Source organism: Apostichopus japonicus, chromosome 9 (assembly GCF_037975245.1).
Source record: "Apostichopus japonicus isolate 1M-3 chromosome 9, ASM3797524v1, whole genome shotgun sequence".
NCBI classification, from domain to species: Eukaryota; Metazoa; Echinodermata; class Holothuroidea; order Aspidochirotida; family Stichopodidae; genus Apostichopus; species Apostichopus japonicus.
Genome location: NC_092569.1, coordinates 26,261,709 through 26,281,409, shown reverse-complemented (window position 1 = coordinate 26,281,409; position 19,701 = coordinate 26,261,709). Strand labels below are relative to the sequence as shown.

At 39.4% G+C, this 19,701-nt stretch overlaps 1 protein-coding gene across 1 annotated transcript; it reads left to right on the top strand.

The window, feature by feature from the left end:
• Positions 1–407: 407 nt before the first annotated feature.
• On the top strand, positions 408–18,870 carry LOC139974349 (small ribosomal subunit protein uS10-like). The gene is made up of 4 exons (XM_071981411.1): positions 408–567; positions 14,954–15,056; positions 15,872–16,071; positions 18,691–18,870. The coding sequence occupies exons 1-4, from the start codon at positions 565–567 to the stop codon at positions 18,745–18,747; spliced, it is 363 nt and encodes a 120-aa protein (XP_071837512.1). The 5' UTR covers positions 408–564; the 3' UTR covers positions 18,748–18,870.
• The last annotated feature ends 831 nt before the right edge of the window (positions 18,871–19,701 follow it).

Sequence of the window (19,701 nt, the reverse complement as noted above, 5' to 3'; positions counted from 1 at the left end):
CCGAGGGACCAGGGTCCCCCAGCAATTACTAAAATTATTACACCTATATAGTATACGTGTGCATCGGACAGATCGACAAGTATGCATTGAAAAATGGGCAGATGCACGTTTCGGAGCCTTGGTAAATATTAGGGGGGCTTATCATGCATTTGCCCCCTCAACTTTTTCATTGGGGGGGCTGAGCCCCCCAAGCCCCCCCCCCCCCCCGGTTCCGCCGCCACTGCATAATGACAGAAACCTCAAACCCTATTGTAACTCTTAAAAAACCATTCTATGAACCATTGACACTTTTAGAAGGACAGTTGACACAGGCAAGTCATTTCTTTCATTCACATCCCTCTGAGAAAGAAAATATTGGGAACCTTAACTTAAAGCTCTCTCTCATTGCCATACGTTGTTATTTTGGTATAAAAAGTAGTGGCGCTATATCACAATCTTTCCCGTTATTCTTTCTTTTCGATCAACCCAACACGTTCCGAAGAACTGCAGAATTTTGCTGGCTCACCGCTGTTCAAATTCTGCCACACATCAGACTTTGATTACGTCGGTCAGCAATAAGAAACAATGGTAATGTTCCTTTATATTCCTTGCCGTAAATTTGAGTAATATGGTTCCTTCATGAAAGATAAAATGACAAATACATTATGATGGTTGACATACAAATATACATGTGCAACCAATGTCAGCCTATCAGCACGTTTGCATGAAAGTCAACGTGACAATACATAGCCTAGCCTAACGTGGGCTGTGTGGTAGAAAACGGTAATTTCGCGCGTTTCCTTAATTAGAGTTATACGTATGTAGCTGTACTGGTAAACAGACACAGCCCTGTAGTTGTGTTCGTTGGTCGAATTCAAACCACTTTTCAGTCGCAATTTTATTCTACAAATCCCTCAGTTTAACCAACAGAGCCAGTAAAACTAATTCCCACAGTAAAACTAAGAAACATCAATTTCATATTTTGAGACACCTTTATTGATAATCTCACCCACTAAATGGAATTACAGTCAGTAAATTTCCAGGCCAGTATGTAGTTAGGGAAGTTTACCCTGCTTCGTGCAGTTAAACTCCTGACCTTGCAAGTTTAGTTCTTTCTATTTCTGGCACAATCAGGTCGAACTATCTATGAAATCATAAAGAATAGAACTAGGCCTATGGCCTAATCTGTTAATTAAAACTTATAATCAGCGAGATCGTCATCACCACTGTCCTTTAACAAACATTATTGCCCTTTCTATGGCGGAGTTACTATACACCATCATACATAGTATAAGTCCTATTAGTAGTATTTTAACTTTAGGCTACACATGGTATGAATCACTGGTCAAAATAGGAGACTTGATGCAATGAAAGCCTAAGTTAATGTGGAGTAATTATAGAATACAGGGCCACTCGATGATTCTATCTGAGCATCCGGATGCGTGGATGCTCAGTCTCACCCTAGTACGTATGTGAGTAAAAAATGTCAAAGTCCCTGTTCTTTCTTTTTGAGTGGATGCGTGGATGCTTGGATGCGGAGTCAAAAATTAAGTCCTTTCCTAGTACTTCTGTAGTGGAATTTTAGAGGGTGTCGCACATGTACGGATACCTTTTAAGAACGACACACTATTGATGTGGAATATCTTCGTACATACGGGACTTTCAGTATTGGAAATACATGATGGTATATGTTGAAACTTTTCGAAAATTATTTAAGTCCATTCCTAGTACTCCTGGGGTGGATGCGCGGATGCTGAGTCAAAATGAAATACGTGATGGAATTTTAGAGGACGTCATACGTGTACGGACATCAGAGCCGTATATAGAGCTCTATATACGGCTCTGACGGACATGTACAGACACACCGCGCATCCGGATGCTGGGAAGAGTTAATGAATGGCCCTGTATTCTATAATTGTACCGTTAATGTACACTCATTTAGCCTAGTCTATACCAGCCTAGCCTAGTAGCACTAGAACAACAGTGTTATTATATCTCGCAGGAATCAAGAATTCTCACAGCATACTGAGGCCTCTTCAATAAGCTTGCGAGTCATACTAGGCCTAGCATAACAACTAACTAAACAAAATATATTCTTTTTTATGTTTCATTACTGTAATTTAGGGGACAGATACAGTACTGTGATCGCTTAACTATCGTACAAAAATTTTCAACGATCGCAGAATTTCGAATAATATCGCGTAATATCGCACAATTTCGCACAAGTTCGTACACGAAACTTTCAACGAAATTTCGCACAATTCTACGCATGTAAAAATCGTACATTTGACCACAGGAATGTGTGCTTAATGAAGCAGAGAATTAACTGTGAACGGGCGAGGTGAAAGATTAGAATTTTCGGAGCCGTTCCAATAAAGATGTCGAAAAAGAATCAATGAAATGAAAAGCATATAGGCGCTCACTGGTCGAGGGCCAGTGGTTTTCCGCGTTCCCGGAATATCGCGGTAAAATGCGGAATTCATGAAATCTTGAAAAGCGAAAAACACGGAATTTGTTTTTCCCACCGATGCTTCTTTAAAAATGTATTTTCATGTGTGAATCAATTCACTTCAAAAACGGGCATGAAAGTAATTTATCGGTAAAAATAAAAATCGAAGTTCAAAACAGTCAATTCATCCAGTCAGCATGCAAACATTTACAGTACCGCTCCCGTATAAGGATCGTATAAAAGCGTATTTAAACAAGTACAACAGAGCATTAACTCGTTGATAAAAGGAAATGCTATTTTTGTGCTCGATGAATGGGATTAAAGTGGCCGAAAGAATTAGTGAGATGTTTGAAACAGCCATTTCCTACATCGTACTTAGCGCATGATGCTGTGATAACTGTTAATGATATATATCTAGAAGGAAAGAGGACGATGGTACAGTGTTTTCCCATATAATGTTTTAATAAGGAAACTGTTCAATGGTCTTTATTCCCCTTTTCTAACATAAAGGTTGTGGTCCATGAAGGAAAAATTCAGCTTAAATTCATTTTTAAACTGTTGGGAAGATTTTGAAGAAATGATAAACTTATAAAGGGCGTTTGATGCAGTGCTAGGTGGAAAACATGTTCCTCGTCTGCATCCGCTTTTTTTGTGTAGGTTTTTGTCGTCCTTTTTTCTGTAAAGTATTGAACGAGATCAACAGGTATTTTGCTTGGTCTATATCACCTGTCGCTACAGTGCTTAGGTTCAAACATTTGACAGTTTAATTTCGCCAATAGCCTAGCCCTTTGTTGGATTTGTATTTCAAGCACAAGAAATCGTGTTTCAAATGATGAATTTTGAAGCTCAACGATTATTAAAATGCTTACCGTAAAATGCAGATGATGTTCAAACAACACATTTCGTATATATTCCAATAAAGATCCGTGACGGAGGATAAACGGAAGTGCGTACGAACTACGATGATGGTAAAACTGGCAAATTTAGACAAGTTTTATTCTCACTCAGTAAGCCTTATGTAAGTTTAGGGGTTTTCCGTACTGGCGTGCCCTCCCAAAAGTATGATGACTCAGGGGAGAGAAGTTGTAAAGATAACGCAGGAACAAAAGATTAACGGTAACTTGAAGGATGTAATAACAATTAACTGGAACAACGGTATACTTGAATAGTTTAACAACAATTAACTAGAACAACGGCTTACTGGAATCATTTAATAACTTAACCAACTAAATATAAAATATAATTTACTTACAAGCTCACTTCCCACATACAGTATAACTCAAACGTACTCACAAGTGTTGGCCGGTCAACCATACATCCTTATTCACTGCCTCATTCATTCGCTCTCCCAAACATTTTCAAATACAAGAAAGTTCTCTCACACCACACGCACACACTCACACAAGTTACACGCACGCAACACAATCAGCGCGCCGCGCCCGATACATTTAAAAACCTCCGTACGTAATTAAGCAGCGATGCATCGATACAAGCGCACCATAGCCTAACGCTACACTATATACATGTACGCCCACACAAGAATACGCCTATCGTATTAATCGCTCATTTACATAAACTTACATTGGTGTCGAAAATGGAAAATTCCCCTAGCGGCCCCCCTGAAGACAGTGGTGACCGCATTATCATGCCCCTGTCATACGTCCCGATGGACGTAAAAATTCCAGTTTTCAAGGGGAATGCAAATGACATTTCTTTTGGGGACTGGGAATTAGAGTTGAAGATGGCATGGAAAACGTGGAATACTCCAGAAGACCACAAATCAATTATTTTATTGCGATACCTGGGTGGGGAAGCGCGTAGAGAGATCCTGGTTATGGGAGGGGGGATCACGGCTAAAGAGATGCTGGATATATTACGCGATATATACGGGGATAAAACTCCAGTTACAAGTTTGCTGGCAAAGTTTTATGCCTTGACGCAAGAACGGAGCGAGAGCATTAGGAACTATGCTCTAACACTCCAAATGTTGGAAAGAAAGGTTAAAGGCCGGTCGCCAGAGTTAGTACAAGAAAACATGCTACGGGATAAATTTGTGGAAGGCATCAGGAGCCCCTCCATTCGTTCGGAGATGAAAAGAGAGATAAGAAAAAAACCCACTGTGACTTTTTCCGAACTAAAGAACGAAAGCATCGCCATTGAAAGCGAACTGTCCGTAAATGAAGAGACGATGGCGCTGGTAAACCTACAAAAGACATCTAGCATTGACAGAACACAGAAGGAGAGAGATGACCAGGAAAGAAAGATCTTGTGGGAAGAAATAAAAGAAATAAGACTGGGACTGACCTCTATTCAACAACAAGTGACAGAGATGAATGGTTTGCAAAATGCATCAAATCAGCCGCAGCACAGACACCTTGACATTACCTGCTGGACCTGCCAAGAAAAGGGGCATTTTGCCAGAAATTGTCCTACCGGACATTATCATCAGCCAAGGGATTCACCCAGACTCAGCAGACCAATGATACCGCCTAGACCAAGATACTATCCCAACGATCAATATAGATCCAGAAACCGATACCCAACCGGAGATAGCAGACAACAAGCACCCACGACACATCATTTAAACTAGTTGAGTCCATTGTTGAGGACCAAACAATGGAATTTAAATGTTTGCAACAAGGGTCCAGTGCTCAACAGGATCATAAACATAATGAGCAGAACTTTGTAGGAGACTATGTGACAATGTATATAGAAATTGCGGGCGTCAAAACGAAATGCGTTCTAGACACCGGATCGCAAGTCACGACAATTGATGAAAAATATGCAAACAGACACTTCAGAGATTCAAAAAGGCCCAAAGAAGACATCACCTGGCTGAAACTAAAAGCGGCAAATGGACTGTCACTTCCATATTCAGCTTATATGGAGGTTGGCGTGAAAGTGATGGGCATTGACTTACCAAAGGCTGGAATTTTAATTGTAAAGGAATCAACTACACCACAGACACCATGCTTACTAGGTTTGAATGTTATCAGGCATTTACAACAGAGGCTTTTCAGCAGTCTAGGTCAAGGATACTTACAGAGCTTATGAATGAGGGAGTGAATACGGATGGTTGACCGGTCAACACTTGTGAGCGAGTGAGTACGTTTGAGTTATATGTGTGTGTGTGTGAAGTGAGCTTGTTGTAAGTAAATTATATTTTATATTTTGTTCTTTCCTTTCCTTTTTCCATTTTGTTTAATTCCTTTTAATATGATTTAATAATTTAATACGATATTGAAATAAAATCTTGAATAAAATTCGCTAACAACTTTACTTGTTTACTTTTCTTTTAACTAAAATTACGTACGTGCCTCTGCGAAATCTTTAAAACTAAGCCAGTACTCCAACACTTCTGACACCAATGTAAGTTTAGGGGTTTTCTGTACTGGCGTGCCCTCCCAAAAGTATGATGACTCAGGGGAGAGAAGTTGTAAAGATAACGCAGGAACAAAAGATTAACGGTAACTTGAAGGATGTAATAACAATTAACTGGAACAACGGTATACTTGAATAGTTTAACAACAATTAACTAGAACAACGATATACTTGAATAGTTTAACAACAATTAACTAGAACAACGGCTTACTGGAATCATTTAATAACTTAACCAACTAAATATAAAATATAATTTACTTACAAGCTCACTTCCCACATACAGTATAACTCAAACGTACTCACAAGTGTTGGCCGGTCAACCATACATCCTTATTCACTGCCTCATTCATTCGCTCTCCCAAACATTTTCAAATACAAGAAAGTTCTCTCACACCACACGCACACACTCACACAAGTTACACGCACGCAACACAATCAGCGCGCCGCGCCCGATACATTTAAAAACCTCCGTACGTAATTAAGCAGCGATGCATCGATACAAGCGCACCATAGCCTAACGCTACACTATATACATGTACGCCCACACAAGAATACGCCTATCGTATTAATCGCTCATTTACACTCTTTCCACCTGAAACGCAGACTTCTCCTGAAGTCTAAAAAATAGTCAATCTTTATTAATCGCTCATTTACACTCTTTCCACCTGAAACACAGACTAAACATAGTCACATTCCTCACTACCTAGAAGGTGGTAGGTACTTATGCCTAGACTTAGACAGCCAGTTTGACTCAAAGTCCTTCTCTCTCAAACGGAGCTCGAGTCCGTAACAATTGTAGTAATCGAGATCAGCCACTTCTTATCAAACTCCACCTAAAAGGACTACTTAAAATAAAAAAATTCAAAATTTCATAAATAACCACAACACCGCATGCGTCGTGTATGGGCGCACACATATGAACAGCTCTTCAGGTCTATGGCAAATCTGCATCGATGCATCAGAAAATAATCCTATATATATAATTTGTAATTTGTCTTGAAAATTGTCACACATTCTGAATAAACTAATCAATGAGCTAATTAAACCCACCCCAGGTCAAAGACAGTGGTGTCCGTTGTGATTGCATTAGTTCCAAAACGAGGCGGCGGAAATCCTTTATTACTCCTTTCGGATCTTCTTATTTGAGTAGAATTTGTTTTTTTCTCAACCGCATTTTCTTGTGGCTTTTTCTCTTCGATTTCTTGATTGGCCTCCTCCAAGTATATAGTGGATGCATGACTTTTTCTTTCAGGTTGGGGACGTTTAATTTTCTATCATCATCCGGTTTCATGTCTTCCTGCAAGGTGCACAATTTCAGCTCGTTTCTGTGGATTACTCGTTTCTTTCCTTTTCCATTTTCAGGAAATATCACATATACTGGTATGTCCGGGTTAGGTTGTTTAGCTATGATGTAGACATCTTCCTCCCACTTATCTTGGATTTTGCATCTCCCCCTGACTTTCCTTTTTCCATTTTGTTTAATTCCTTTTAATATGATTTAATAATTTAATACGATATTGAAATAAAATCTTGAATAAAATTCGCTAACAACTTTACTTGTTTACTTTTCTTTTAACTAAAATTACGTACGTGCCTCTGCGAAATCTTTAAAACTAAGCCAGTACTCCAACACTTCTGACACCAATGTAAGTTTAGGGGTTTTCTGTACTGGCGTGCCCTCCCAAAAGTATGATGACTCAGGGGAGAGAAGTTGTAAAGATAACGCAGGAACAAAAGATTAACGGTAACTTGAAGGATGTAATAACAATTAACTGGAACAACGGTATACTTGAATAGTTTAACAACAATTAACTAGAACAACGATATACTTGAATAGTTTAACAACAATTAACTAGAACAACGGCTTACTGGAATCATTTAATAACTTAACCAACTAAATATAAAATATAATTTACTTACAACAAGCTCACTTCACACACACACACATATAACTCAAACGCACACACTCACACAAGTTACACGCACGCAACACAATCAGCGCGCCGCGCCCGATACATTTAAAAACCTCCGTACGCAATTAAACAGCGATGCATCGATACAAGCGCACCATAGCCTAACGCTACACTATATACATGTACGCCCACACAAGAATACGCCTATCGTATTAATCGCTCATTTACACTCTTTCCACCTGAAACGCAGACTTCTCCTGAAGTCTAAAACTAATCAATCGTTATAATCGCTCATTTACACTCTCTTTCCACCTAAAACACAGACTAAAAATAGTCACATTCCTCGCTACCTAGAAGGTGGTAGGTACTTATGCCTAGGCTTAGACAGCCAGTTTGACTCAAAGTCCTTCTCTCTCAAACGGAGCTCGAGTCCGTAACATTTGTAGTAATCGAGATCAGCCACTTCTTATCAAACTCCACATAAAAGGACTACTTAGAATAAAAAAATAAACTAAAATTTTCATAAATAACCACAACACCACATGCATCGTGTATGGGCGCACACATATGAACAGCTTTACAGGTCTATGGCAAATTTGCATCAATGCATCAGAAAATCATCCTAAAATTTGTAATTGTCTTAAAAATTGTCACACATTCGGAATAAACTAATCAATGAGCTAATTAAACCCACCCCAGGTCAAAGACAGTGGTGTCCGTTGTGATTGCATTAGTTCCAAAACGAGGCGGCGGAAATCCTTTATTACTCCTTTCGGATCTTCTTATTTGAGTAGAATTTGTTTTTTTCTCAACCGCATTTTCTTGTGGCTTTTTCTCTTCGATTTCTTGATTGGCCTCCTCCAAGTATATAGTGGATGCATGACTTTTTCTTTCAGGTTGGGGACGTTTAATTTTCTATCATCATCCGGTTTCATGTCTTCCTGCAAGGTGCACAATTTCAGCTCGTTTCTGTGGATTACTCGTTTCTTTCCTTTTCCATTTTCAGGAAATATCACATATACTGGTATGTCCGGGTTAGGTTGTTTAGCTATGATGTAGACATCTTCCTCCCACTTATCTTGGATTTTGCATCTCCCCCTGACTTTCCTTTTTCCATTTTGTTTAATTCCTTTTAATATGATTTAATAATTTAATACGATATTGAAATAAAATCTTGAATAAAATTCGCTAACAACTTTACTTGTTTACTTTTCTTTTAACTAAAATTACGTACGTGCCTCTGCGAAATCTTTAAAACTAAGCCAGTACTCCAACACTTCTGACACCAATGTAAGTTTAGGGGTTTTCCGTACTGGCGTGCCCTCCCAAAAGTATGATGACTCAGGGGAGAGAAGTTGTAAAGATAACGCAGGAACAAAAGATTAACGGTAAACTTAATTAATTTAATAACAATTAACTGAAGCAAACTAAATATAAAATATAATTTACTTACAACAAGCTCACTTCACACACACACACATATAACTCAAACGTACTCACTCGCTCACAAGTGTTGACCGGTCAACCATCCGTATTCACTCCCTCATTCATAAGCTCTGCCAAACATTTTCAAACACAAGAAAGTTCTCTCACACCACACGCACACACTCACACAAGTTACACGCACGCAACACAATCAGCGCGCCGCGCCCGATACATTTAAAAACCTCCGTACGCAATTAAACAGCGATGCATCGATACAAGCGCACCATAGCCTAACGCTACACTATATACATGTACGCCCACACAAGAATACGCCTATCGTATTAATCGCTCATTTACACTTACAGATGAAAATTAGAAACTACATGTACATTAACGTTTTAGATGTTGAAAATACGATCTTTTATATTTAGGAGGATACAAAAGATTTAGAACACCCAAACAATCCCCCTTCCCGACCACCTCAGAAAAAAAGAAGAAACGTCTTGAAATGTTCCATATAGGCTCACAGTGCATTGACACAAAAGTTATTTAATAACAGCTAGCTCTACACAGATTGTTTACATGTGTGTCTCCAGACAGTACAGTACTGCACCAGACATCATTTGCATATTACACCAAAAGGCGGAATTCCTTAGCCTTGTATCAGATGTAGCTGGCTAACAACAGGTGCACAGTTAAAATACCCTGGACGGACGGCCGACATGCAATGTTTGTTGGGGGTGATTGACAGTTGCTTTGTTACAGAAAGACGCAGCCTTTTGTTTAGTTGAAACATTGCATTTTTTTAAAGTCTAAACCATAACGAGTTATGGGCGCGGGGCCTGGGTTGATCCCCCCCCCCTCCCCCGCAACAACCTCTATGGCTGTAAGCAGTTCTCGAGTTGATACGGAATGGCTGTCCGTTGTGTTGATCACAATTACCGACTGAAAAAGGTCACTCATGACTCATGCACAAATACCCCGTTCCCACGGGCATAGCGGCAAACCTTGGAAAACGTCCGAACCAGGTTATTGCAATAGAGAATACGAGCAGCGATTGACAGCTATGCAGTGAGATTTTCGCGGGTGCATATATCATCCAAGCAGCGCACACACACGCTATTTTCTACCGGGGCTTTCCCGATGCGGCCAACGTTTACCACCTTTGAAAAAGTCAATGCACTGGGCAGGGAAATCATTGTTCGTATCTGAAGCGCAATATTTTGAGTGGTACGACTTTTCGCGGGGGTTAAGTAAAAAAAAAATCGTTCATAGTTTCCAAAATGAAAAAAAAAATCAATGGATAAAACCTAAATATAATCATATCAATTATATCTAGCAGATATGCCGACTTTGTGTGCGTACAATGTTCCAACAACTCTGGAAAAAAATTTGTTCGCCCACCCTACCCAAAAGAAATATTTGACCCCTAACACAAAATGGTTGGGCTGGGCTCGATGTCCGTACCATTGTACTGTACCATTGGACTAGACATAGATGTAAAAACTTTTCTTGGCAAGTTGCCAACAAGAAATTCCACTGCAGTGTATTTTGCTAGTATTGCATGGTGTGTAGGTTAAACGCTTTTCTTTCCCATACATACAGATGTCTGGAGCGTTTTCGACATATTATTTTCGTCGCACCAAATGCCAAGCAATGCGAATACTTCATTTTCCGACCACATACTCTACTCTGTCAACTTCTACGACATATTGTACAGGAAAATATCGATAATAATAATAATAATAATAATAATGGCCTTTCCGGTTATCTGGACGTCTTCAAGAAAGCAACTCAAACTTTATACATATATGTATGCGGATATTCACGGACAGCTATACACTGTGTACTACTCAGCAATGCCTTACGTAATTCCTTCATTCTCGCTGCATTGGTCCATTATACACATGCACAACCAGCATGAAAATAGACACAGTTTATGTTGATACAGAAATAAGCAAGCGGCGGAAACCAAAACTGATAATATCCATCGTATCTTTTACACCCAAAGGCAATAGTTTATTTACATTGGTCAACGTTTACCCGGGCTTAGCTGTTATAACCCCACCTCTCACGAGGGGCTTGATCAAGCTCGGGCTTGGAATTCCACTATCCTTATTCCCATCTTCAGACCGATATTTTCTCATACGTTACCGATATTTACCAACTACCAATCGCCTCAACAGAGTGACCATCACTTCCCTTCACCCGTCCCCAAAATAAAACGACCTTGCGACTAAAACTACCTACTACGCCAATAAGTATAGTGAACAGCGCTAGCCCTGTACACATTACAGCACGGTCTTCCTTGCATGGATCTTGCTATGACTAGCTAATATATACTACTGACGTCCAGAATGTTTGTTTTCCCCAGAATGCCTACGGAGGTAGGATCACTGCAGCAGGATGAGCTAACAGGTGGTTATAGGGACCCTGGGAGTCTTTGGGACATTGTTTACCAAAATGGTAAAAAATTCTTGTTCACGAAATGAGACCACGTACGACGTTATTAAATTACGGCACTGTAAAACGGGATGGCACGGGGAACGGGCCCCACCCACACAAGAATTGTTGTGCCACCCCCCTTCCCCCCCCCCAAAAATGACGAACATATTCGGAGACAGTCTGAATGTTTCTCCACTAAGACAATACCGTAACTCATTCGATAACGAGATTACGCAGAATGACATACAGGGTAGGCTATATGATCAAAAAGCCTACATTGAAAGTTACGCCGTATACACCTCGCAAGAAAACTACGATAATATTAAATGAAAAAACAATATTTGCACTTGAAGATCTGGCTTCCCCCAAAATGCAATGATAATGTTTAGACCCAGTACTTCTTAATACATTGAGTTTCCAATTACTAGTCAAAAATATTTTCTGAAGAAAAACCGTTCGATACTTTTCACAAATATTGATGCTTAGATAAGTGCTTCCTCACAATAACGAGCCGCCCGAAATTCGCTCCGCTTACTTAAAACTTCTATTTATGTATATATATATATATATAACACGTGGAAAACCCGAGATTTTACACACATAATTCCCATTGACATTGGTCACGGAGGATAAGTAGGTCATCGACATTCGAACTTGGCAACTTGCCCAAGTTCATTGCACCGTGGGAACGACTCAATACATTGAACACGATGTAACATTTTCCCGCCATCTTGACGCCCAGTGTAACTTTTAGTGTAACATGCAAATTATTAATGGTACTTTTCTGTGCGGTTAAAACTTATTGGGACACATACTGTTGTAGAAGTAACTTTTGTATCAAATGTTAAGTACTGTATGGTACTATATTTTATAGAAGACGGTTTTCCTCAGGTGGTAGGGAAAAGGGGTGATTCGGTGAACTCAATCTCTTTGTATAGTACTTGGATACTTAAAATGACCATGTACATGCAGTTTCTATCTCTCTTTACAGTAGTAAGCTCTACTTAACATTGTTATCCTTTGTGGATCTTTATCGGAATATATACGAAATGTATTGTTTGACGTCAGTACTTAACGGTAAGCATTTGTTAAATTTTTGACAGCTTCAAAATCCATTTTCAAAAAAGTCTGTTTTCATGAAGGTTTTATAAAATCGACATATAGCTAGAGTAGGAAAATATTAACTTAACCACATTAACGAAAATTGTTCTATTATCCAAATAAAATACATGTTTCTCGTACTGAGATCTGAAAAAACGGGCGGCCATTTTCTTCTTTTCATGCGCTCATACTAGTTTGGAATATATGGCAACCTTTACAAAATAATTTTTAAGGATAGTTTAGATTTCTTGTAATCCGAATAGAAACACGGGAATCATGTAAAAGGAGGCCCATTGCGCGGACGAGAAACATGTTTTGTTTTTAACCGGCCCTTCTTCAAACTCAAAGTTGTTGGGTGGATTTTTTCTTTCTTTTCAGTGGTTGGGTGGAATATTTTTCTTTTTCATTCAGTTGGAGCCAACGGTAAATTATATAAAAAATTGACACAAGAAACGCTTAGTAACACTTTATTTTTTCTTCTAGGTTTTCAAATTCTTTCGGCGACTTCAATCCTATTCATTAAGCACAATAGCATTTCCTGCGTAGAAACTCGAACATGGATTATACGAGGTGTCTACACGGCAATTTATTTGTCAACGAGTTAAATCGCGATTGTACTTGTTTATATACCTCTTTACACGATCATGTGCGCGTACACATGACCAGTTTAATATACGTGAGCGGTACTATAGACTGTGCATATTGAATGTATGATATTGAGTCTAAGTGCTTTGAACCATAGATGAAAGTTGTGTTGTATACTTTGAACACACGTAATATCAAAAAACGACTGTTGTAATTCTAAAAGGCCTATTCAACGATTTTGTGCGATTTTGTACGTTGTAAAACTGACCGCAAAAACCGCGAATAATTGTGCGAATTTCGTACAAAAAATTTCGGCCGAATTTTTCAACGATTTTTTAAATCGCGCAAAATCGCATAATTTCGAATAACGTCGAATAAAATCGTAAAAAATCGCAGAATATCGTTTCTTCGAAATTGTACGATCGTTAAGCGATCACAGTACTGTAGCCACTAACCCCACAGGTCAGTCCATGCCAAATCAACAGTGGCCAAATTCATCCATTGAGACATTTGGCAAGACACCATATCAATTTCAGGCGATTCTGAGAGGGTTGACGTGGAATCGACCCAAAAATCTGTTGATTTGGCATGGATTGACCCACACCCCCTCCTTGATGAGCATGCATACAGTAGGTGGATAGGGTGTATCAGAGTGGGCCTGATAGCCTGGTTAGGTTACATGGTGACTTGATTCAGGTTTTCAAGATTGTGTATGGTTTTGACCATTTATCGGCCACTGACTCTTTCATGTTTGCTAATAGTGGTTGTACCAGAGGTCATTGTCTTTTTTTTTCTAATAGGGTTGTGAATGAGTGGAACGGTTTGCCTGAGAAGGTTGTACTTGCAAGTAGTGTGAAAGGTTTTAAGAATGCTTTGGACAAGCACTTTAAGAATTTTAATCAGGTCTGATTTTTGGTGTCTTCAGTTTTTTTCTCTCTCCTATGGGATCATTGATGGGAAGTTGATTTTATTTCTACTAAACTAAGCGAGCAGTAACAGTGATAAGTTGATTGACAGCACAAAAGAAGTTATTTTACTTACAGTTCTGTGTAAACTTATATTTGCAAAGAAAGATGCTGTGTTGTACAAAAAATGTGTGGTACCACCGTGGCTGTTCAAAATAATGGTGGAAACTAAAGTTCTGTGTCTTGAAACTAATGTCCTCCATGAGCACTATCTTTACATATTGAATCAGGCTGATGTGAACATTAAGCAAAGCCTTCAGTATAAGCATCCAATGACAGCTTGAATCATCTACAACTAGTGAAATTATTATTTGCTGGGTTTAAGACATGTATGCAATAACAGAAAATCTGCAGTGAAAGATACTTTCGACTTTGGCAAACCAGAAATTTCTGCAAGAAATTTACACACCTTAATTTCAGTTTGTTCTGGAGTATGGCTGTTACTAGGCCTGTTTCATGTTCCAATAAAACCTGTGCTCCATATGTGTAACACGATTTTCTGAAGATATAAGGCACAATTTCATTGTTTCTTGTCACAAGACAGTCTTGCTAGGCTTTTATCTTTCCAGCCATGATGGGGTTGGGTTCCCGTCAGATTGTGACATATTCAATGAAGATAGTAACTGCAAGAGAAATTCCAAGTTGTCAGAATTACAACCAGCAACATTTTTATCAGACCTGCAGTCTAACACTTCATGTTTGATCTTCAGGCCACCTACAAAGAACCAGGTAAAGGGGGACCAGCTGAAGAGTCGCAGGCCCACAGAATCAGGATCACCCTCACCAGTAGGAATGTCAAGAGCTTGGAGAAAGGTATGATATATATTTCAAAATGATTGGAAACTGGCAATATTTATTAGTTACCAAATAGATGCTTTTAACGAAAAATGTTTTGTACACTTAAGTGATTTCAGAATATTTATTAATATCAGAAAAATAACTTTGTAAACCTCAAAGTAAATTTGACATGTCTGGATAACAAAGTTTGTCCCTGATTTGGGGGGGGGGGGGGGGGGGTTGGGGGAGGTAAGTAGGTAGCAAGCTGTAGAATTGTAAAAATGAGATCGTTTCAAGCAGTGGAATTTTGAAAACCCTTGACACAAGGAAATGCTTTTAATTTGAACATGTGCAATACAGGGAAGAATTTAGTTAAGTGCAGTTTCTGTATAAGATTCTGAATTTTGTCTCTAATTAGATACTGTTCCTTGGTTCCTGTGTACGTCATTTTATATATCTGTGCGCTTGTATGGTAATTTTGCATAGCACTTTGCTCTAATAGACCAGATTAGATACCCATAAGTCCTAGTGAGGCAGCAGGCTTTGTTTTTCTTTGTCATTTCTATTGTAACTGGTCTTATCTTTCTAAATGTTAATCCAACCCTTTCCGCTATTTCCTGAAGACAGTTACCACAGAGTGAAATAAAGATGCATTTAAATTTAGTTATTCAACTCCCAAAGTACCTTTTGTGTTTCTTTCCTTGATTATAGTCTGTGATGTCTCTTATACAATGGTCTGTGATGTCACTATTATACTCTAACACTATCATGGTATACTTTCCTTTCATTTGTTACACTTTTTGTTCCGAATACTTGAAAATTGTGTATTGTCATTTTTTTTTTCCATTCAGTATGTGCTGACTTGAAAGCAGGTGCTCTCGCCAAGAACCTGAAGGTCAAAGGACCCGTCAGGATGCCCACCAAGACCCTCCGGATCACCACCAGGAAGACACCGTGTGGTGAAGGATCCAAGACATGGGACAGGTTTCAGATGAGGATCCATAAAAGGATTATTGATCTCCAGAGCCCGTCAGAGATTGTCAAGCAGATTGTATCCTTTTTCTTTGAAGAGTCAAGCCTCAGTCTGGCAGTAGCTAAGGAAGCTGGTCACTTCGCCCATCTGCCATTTTGCCCAACCTTACCATTTCGCCCAACCAGCCTGGTCATTTAGCCCAACCAGCCTGGTCATTTCGCCCAACCTTGATGAAATATTATTCTTGATAAGGAAACGTTTGGGAATTGTTAACGTTATAGGATACGAACCAAATATGGAGGAATCTTGAAGTCCTTTAGTTTGTATAACTTTTGTAAGGAAACGTTCGGGAATTGTTATTCGGTAGGATGGATCAGTGTTTTAGGGGATAGGTTTGGTGGGTTGCCATTCAATTTCAATGGTCTAAAGAAAGGGGGGGGGGGGAAACATTGGCTATTGTGTAGTAAACGATCACATGATTACAATGGTGACTGGTTTTGGTTTCGATAGAAGTACCACATTGAGTTAAAGAAGCCTATTGTTTTTGGTGGATGTCAAAGGTCATTTGGGGTCATCAGAAGTGAAATTGTGAAACCCTTGTAAAATGAAAATTGAGGTCAAATGTCATTAGGGGGTCATCGGGGGTCATTCTTTGTAATATTTTCAAATATCTCAATCTCCTCAAGAATTTGATGGATCATATTCAAAGTTGAACTGATGATTGTTGGATTGTGTATGAATAAGGTGATGCCTAAAAAAGGTTATGTTGGTCAAAAGTTAATTAATTACAATTAATCCCCATTGTTTAAAAAAATCTGAGCCTTCACTTTTTGCCAAAGCTCCTTTAATTTGTCTCCCAGTCTCTACAATGTTTGTTTACATTTGTGGTTAAGCTCTGCAGAGGCGGTTAGTGGAATTAAAGCAGGACTGGGAGTTGTTATTAACTGTTGAACTGTAAGCATGAGAGCCCTATAGCCAATCAGCACTTGTCGATTCTTAGAAGTCTTTGAGCCTGAGGTATGTAGGCAGCTTGTGAAGTTATGTCTTGTAGGGAGTGCTTGTGAAGTTATGTCTGCTAAGGTAGAGGGGAGAAAGTTTAATAGGGTAGGTCAGTGGTATTGTTTGAGAGAGTGGGTAAAATAGGATTTAAAGGGGAAAATAGGAATTATAGCCAGTGGTGTGGCCAGGATTCTGCTAACAGAGGGGGGGGGGGTATCCCTCATGGGCCCAAAATTGGTTTTGTGGGCCCTACATTTTCAGCTCGAAAAGGTATGAGCTTCTGCACCATTGGTGCTCTAGTTTAAAGCAATTCTGACACTTATCATGTGAGCAGGGTCTTAGCTAGCGATGCGTCTCGCCGTCTTTGAGACGGCTAGATCGAAATGAAAGACGGCCGAAATTGAGTGGGACGGCTTTTGAGACGCCAATAAATGGCTCTGGTCCAGCCTCCCAATTTAACATACTGTAACCAGGGAGTTGTTACAACTCCCTGCTGTAACTTTTAGTTATTTGCATGTACTGCTCAGTCAACGGGCGCCGCACGTTTAAAATAATGACACAACACTGTGAAATACATCACTGAAAAAACCCTGACAGTCGATCCTTTTGTTATAACAGCTACTTGGTTTGTACGTTCGCTCACACACTAATTAATGCAGTCCAGTCAACAACACAATATGAAAACCCACACTCAATAGCAAACCTCCTAGCTAGCTAAAGAAAATATCGTTTCGTCGCGTGATTATTTTAGCACACCCGTGTATTTGTATTTTTTTCCTCCTAGCTAGGTGTTGTGTATCACGGTACTGTGGAAAGAGTGAGCTAGTATTGATAGCTCCTGCGATGTTTTCCTTATATACCTGAAAAGGCAGGAGGAAAAAGTTTTGCGTCGTAGTAACGACCATGCAGTCTGTCTAGTTACAAAATGGCGGGAAATTTCCGATTAATTTATATTCAGTAATGTTATTAATGCAAGCCCCAGAAAAAGTTTGCGTCCCGCAAAAAAGCTTGCGTCTCGATCGAAAAACCTATTTATCGTATGACCTACTGTTACTATTACTAGTGTAGTATCACAGCCTATACTTTGTGAATGTACTTATACACAATATATAGGGCAGAAATGCTCAGTGCCTTAGCTTCGCTGTTTTTCAGGGGCTGCCGGGCCCGCCCCTCCTACGAGAACCAAATTTGCTGTTCAGACAACCAAATAGTAAGGCCCAGCTTACTGGGAGACAACCGGGGGGAAAAAAGTCCTTAGGCATTTGCCAAGAAAGGGGCAGGAAAGCTGCATGGGAGTGTGATCTCTATACATGGCATAAGGTCTCAAAGCTTACGACTGGAGCAGGTCTTGTTTTACAAGGGGTAGGTCCAGAGAAAAGATTTGCATGAAGTCCGATCAGAGGAGGTCAAAGGTTACAGATGCCTGTGGCAGTATGACATCACAGATTTAGTAAATGGTAGCCCCGGCCCCCAGACGGTGACTTTTAAATCTTAGATATATCTCCCAAATGGAGCAAGATTTGTTCTTTGCCGTCTGGGACGTCCATCAAATTATTCATGTATGTATGCCAAAGATAAATTGGTCAGGTGTTGTCTCTGTTAGATGTGGGGGGGGGGGGGGGGTAGTTAGGGGATTTACACACACCTCTATTTGATTTAATTACATCTTCTACTTTCCTTAATTATCTGTTTGACCAGACATCGATCAGCATCGAACCTGGCGTCGAGGTTGAGGTCACCATCGCTGATGCATAGACTGGAACCATCAGCCGCCATATGACTGAAGGCATCCAGTTGTCCCTGATAATGTTTGACATTTTCAGAAATTTATTTCTGCCTGTTTTTCAAACACAGATAATAAAATGAGCGAAACTTGGATCTTGTGATTTTCTTTTCTTTTCTTTTTTTTTTGCCTTTAAGTGGATATTCCAGTAAATCTTCCTAACTTGTCAACAACAACAACAAAAATCATGAAAGTGTTCTGCACCTGCAGGCGAGAATTTTTCCAGGTAGCTTCTTTACTGTGAAAGACATTTATTTTTATTATAGTTCATTGAACTATTAACAAATATCTTCATGTTTGCAATTAATGTTCTTACAAAAAAAATTGCCCATAAATAACACTTTAATTAGAACAGAATAAATCATACGCGTGAAAGTGAAAAAAAGGGTTACCCTATTTAGTCTTACTGCAGTAGTTTGCAAGGTTACATTTTGTTATGTTTACATCTTGTGACAGCTTAACTGGTCTGTTTCATTGGACAATTGGTAGTAACGCAAGGCATTAATCATGCAAATTGTCTCGGTCAAAATTTAGTTAAATATGGTTTATTTCTAGACAGTTATTCTGTTGATTTTGACAGAGAACAACGTAGGACCAAGTCTTAGTTTCCATGATATTTGTAGAAACTTGTAACATGAAACGAGACATAGAGTATTCAGCATACATGGGTCATTTTGGGAGTCTTGAGGGGGTATTCTGACTTGTTGTGAAGATGAAGTAGTGTAATTTTCATAATCCCTGTTGACCCTGTTCTTTTCGGTAGTACCCACCTACCCTCGGACACACACCACTGTGAAGTTGCCTCGCATCTCGATAAGGTAACCATGAAACATTCGTTGACTGTTTCAGCCAATCAACGGGGAGCGTAAACCCTGCGCAATCTCTATTTGACGGCTTCAAAGCTTAAACAAGATGAATGCATATAT

Coding starts and splice junctions, on each gene's coding strand:
- LOC139974349 (XM_071981411.1), top strand. Junction 15,057..15,871: donor TGTCAAGAGCTTGGAGAAAG/GTATGATATATA, acceptor TTTTCCATTCAG/TATGTGCTGACTTGAAAGCA. Junction 16,072..18,690: donor CAGAGATTGTCAAGCAGATT/GTATCCTTTTTC, acceptor CTGTTTGACCAG/ACATCGATCAGCATCGAACC.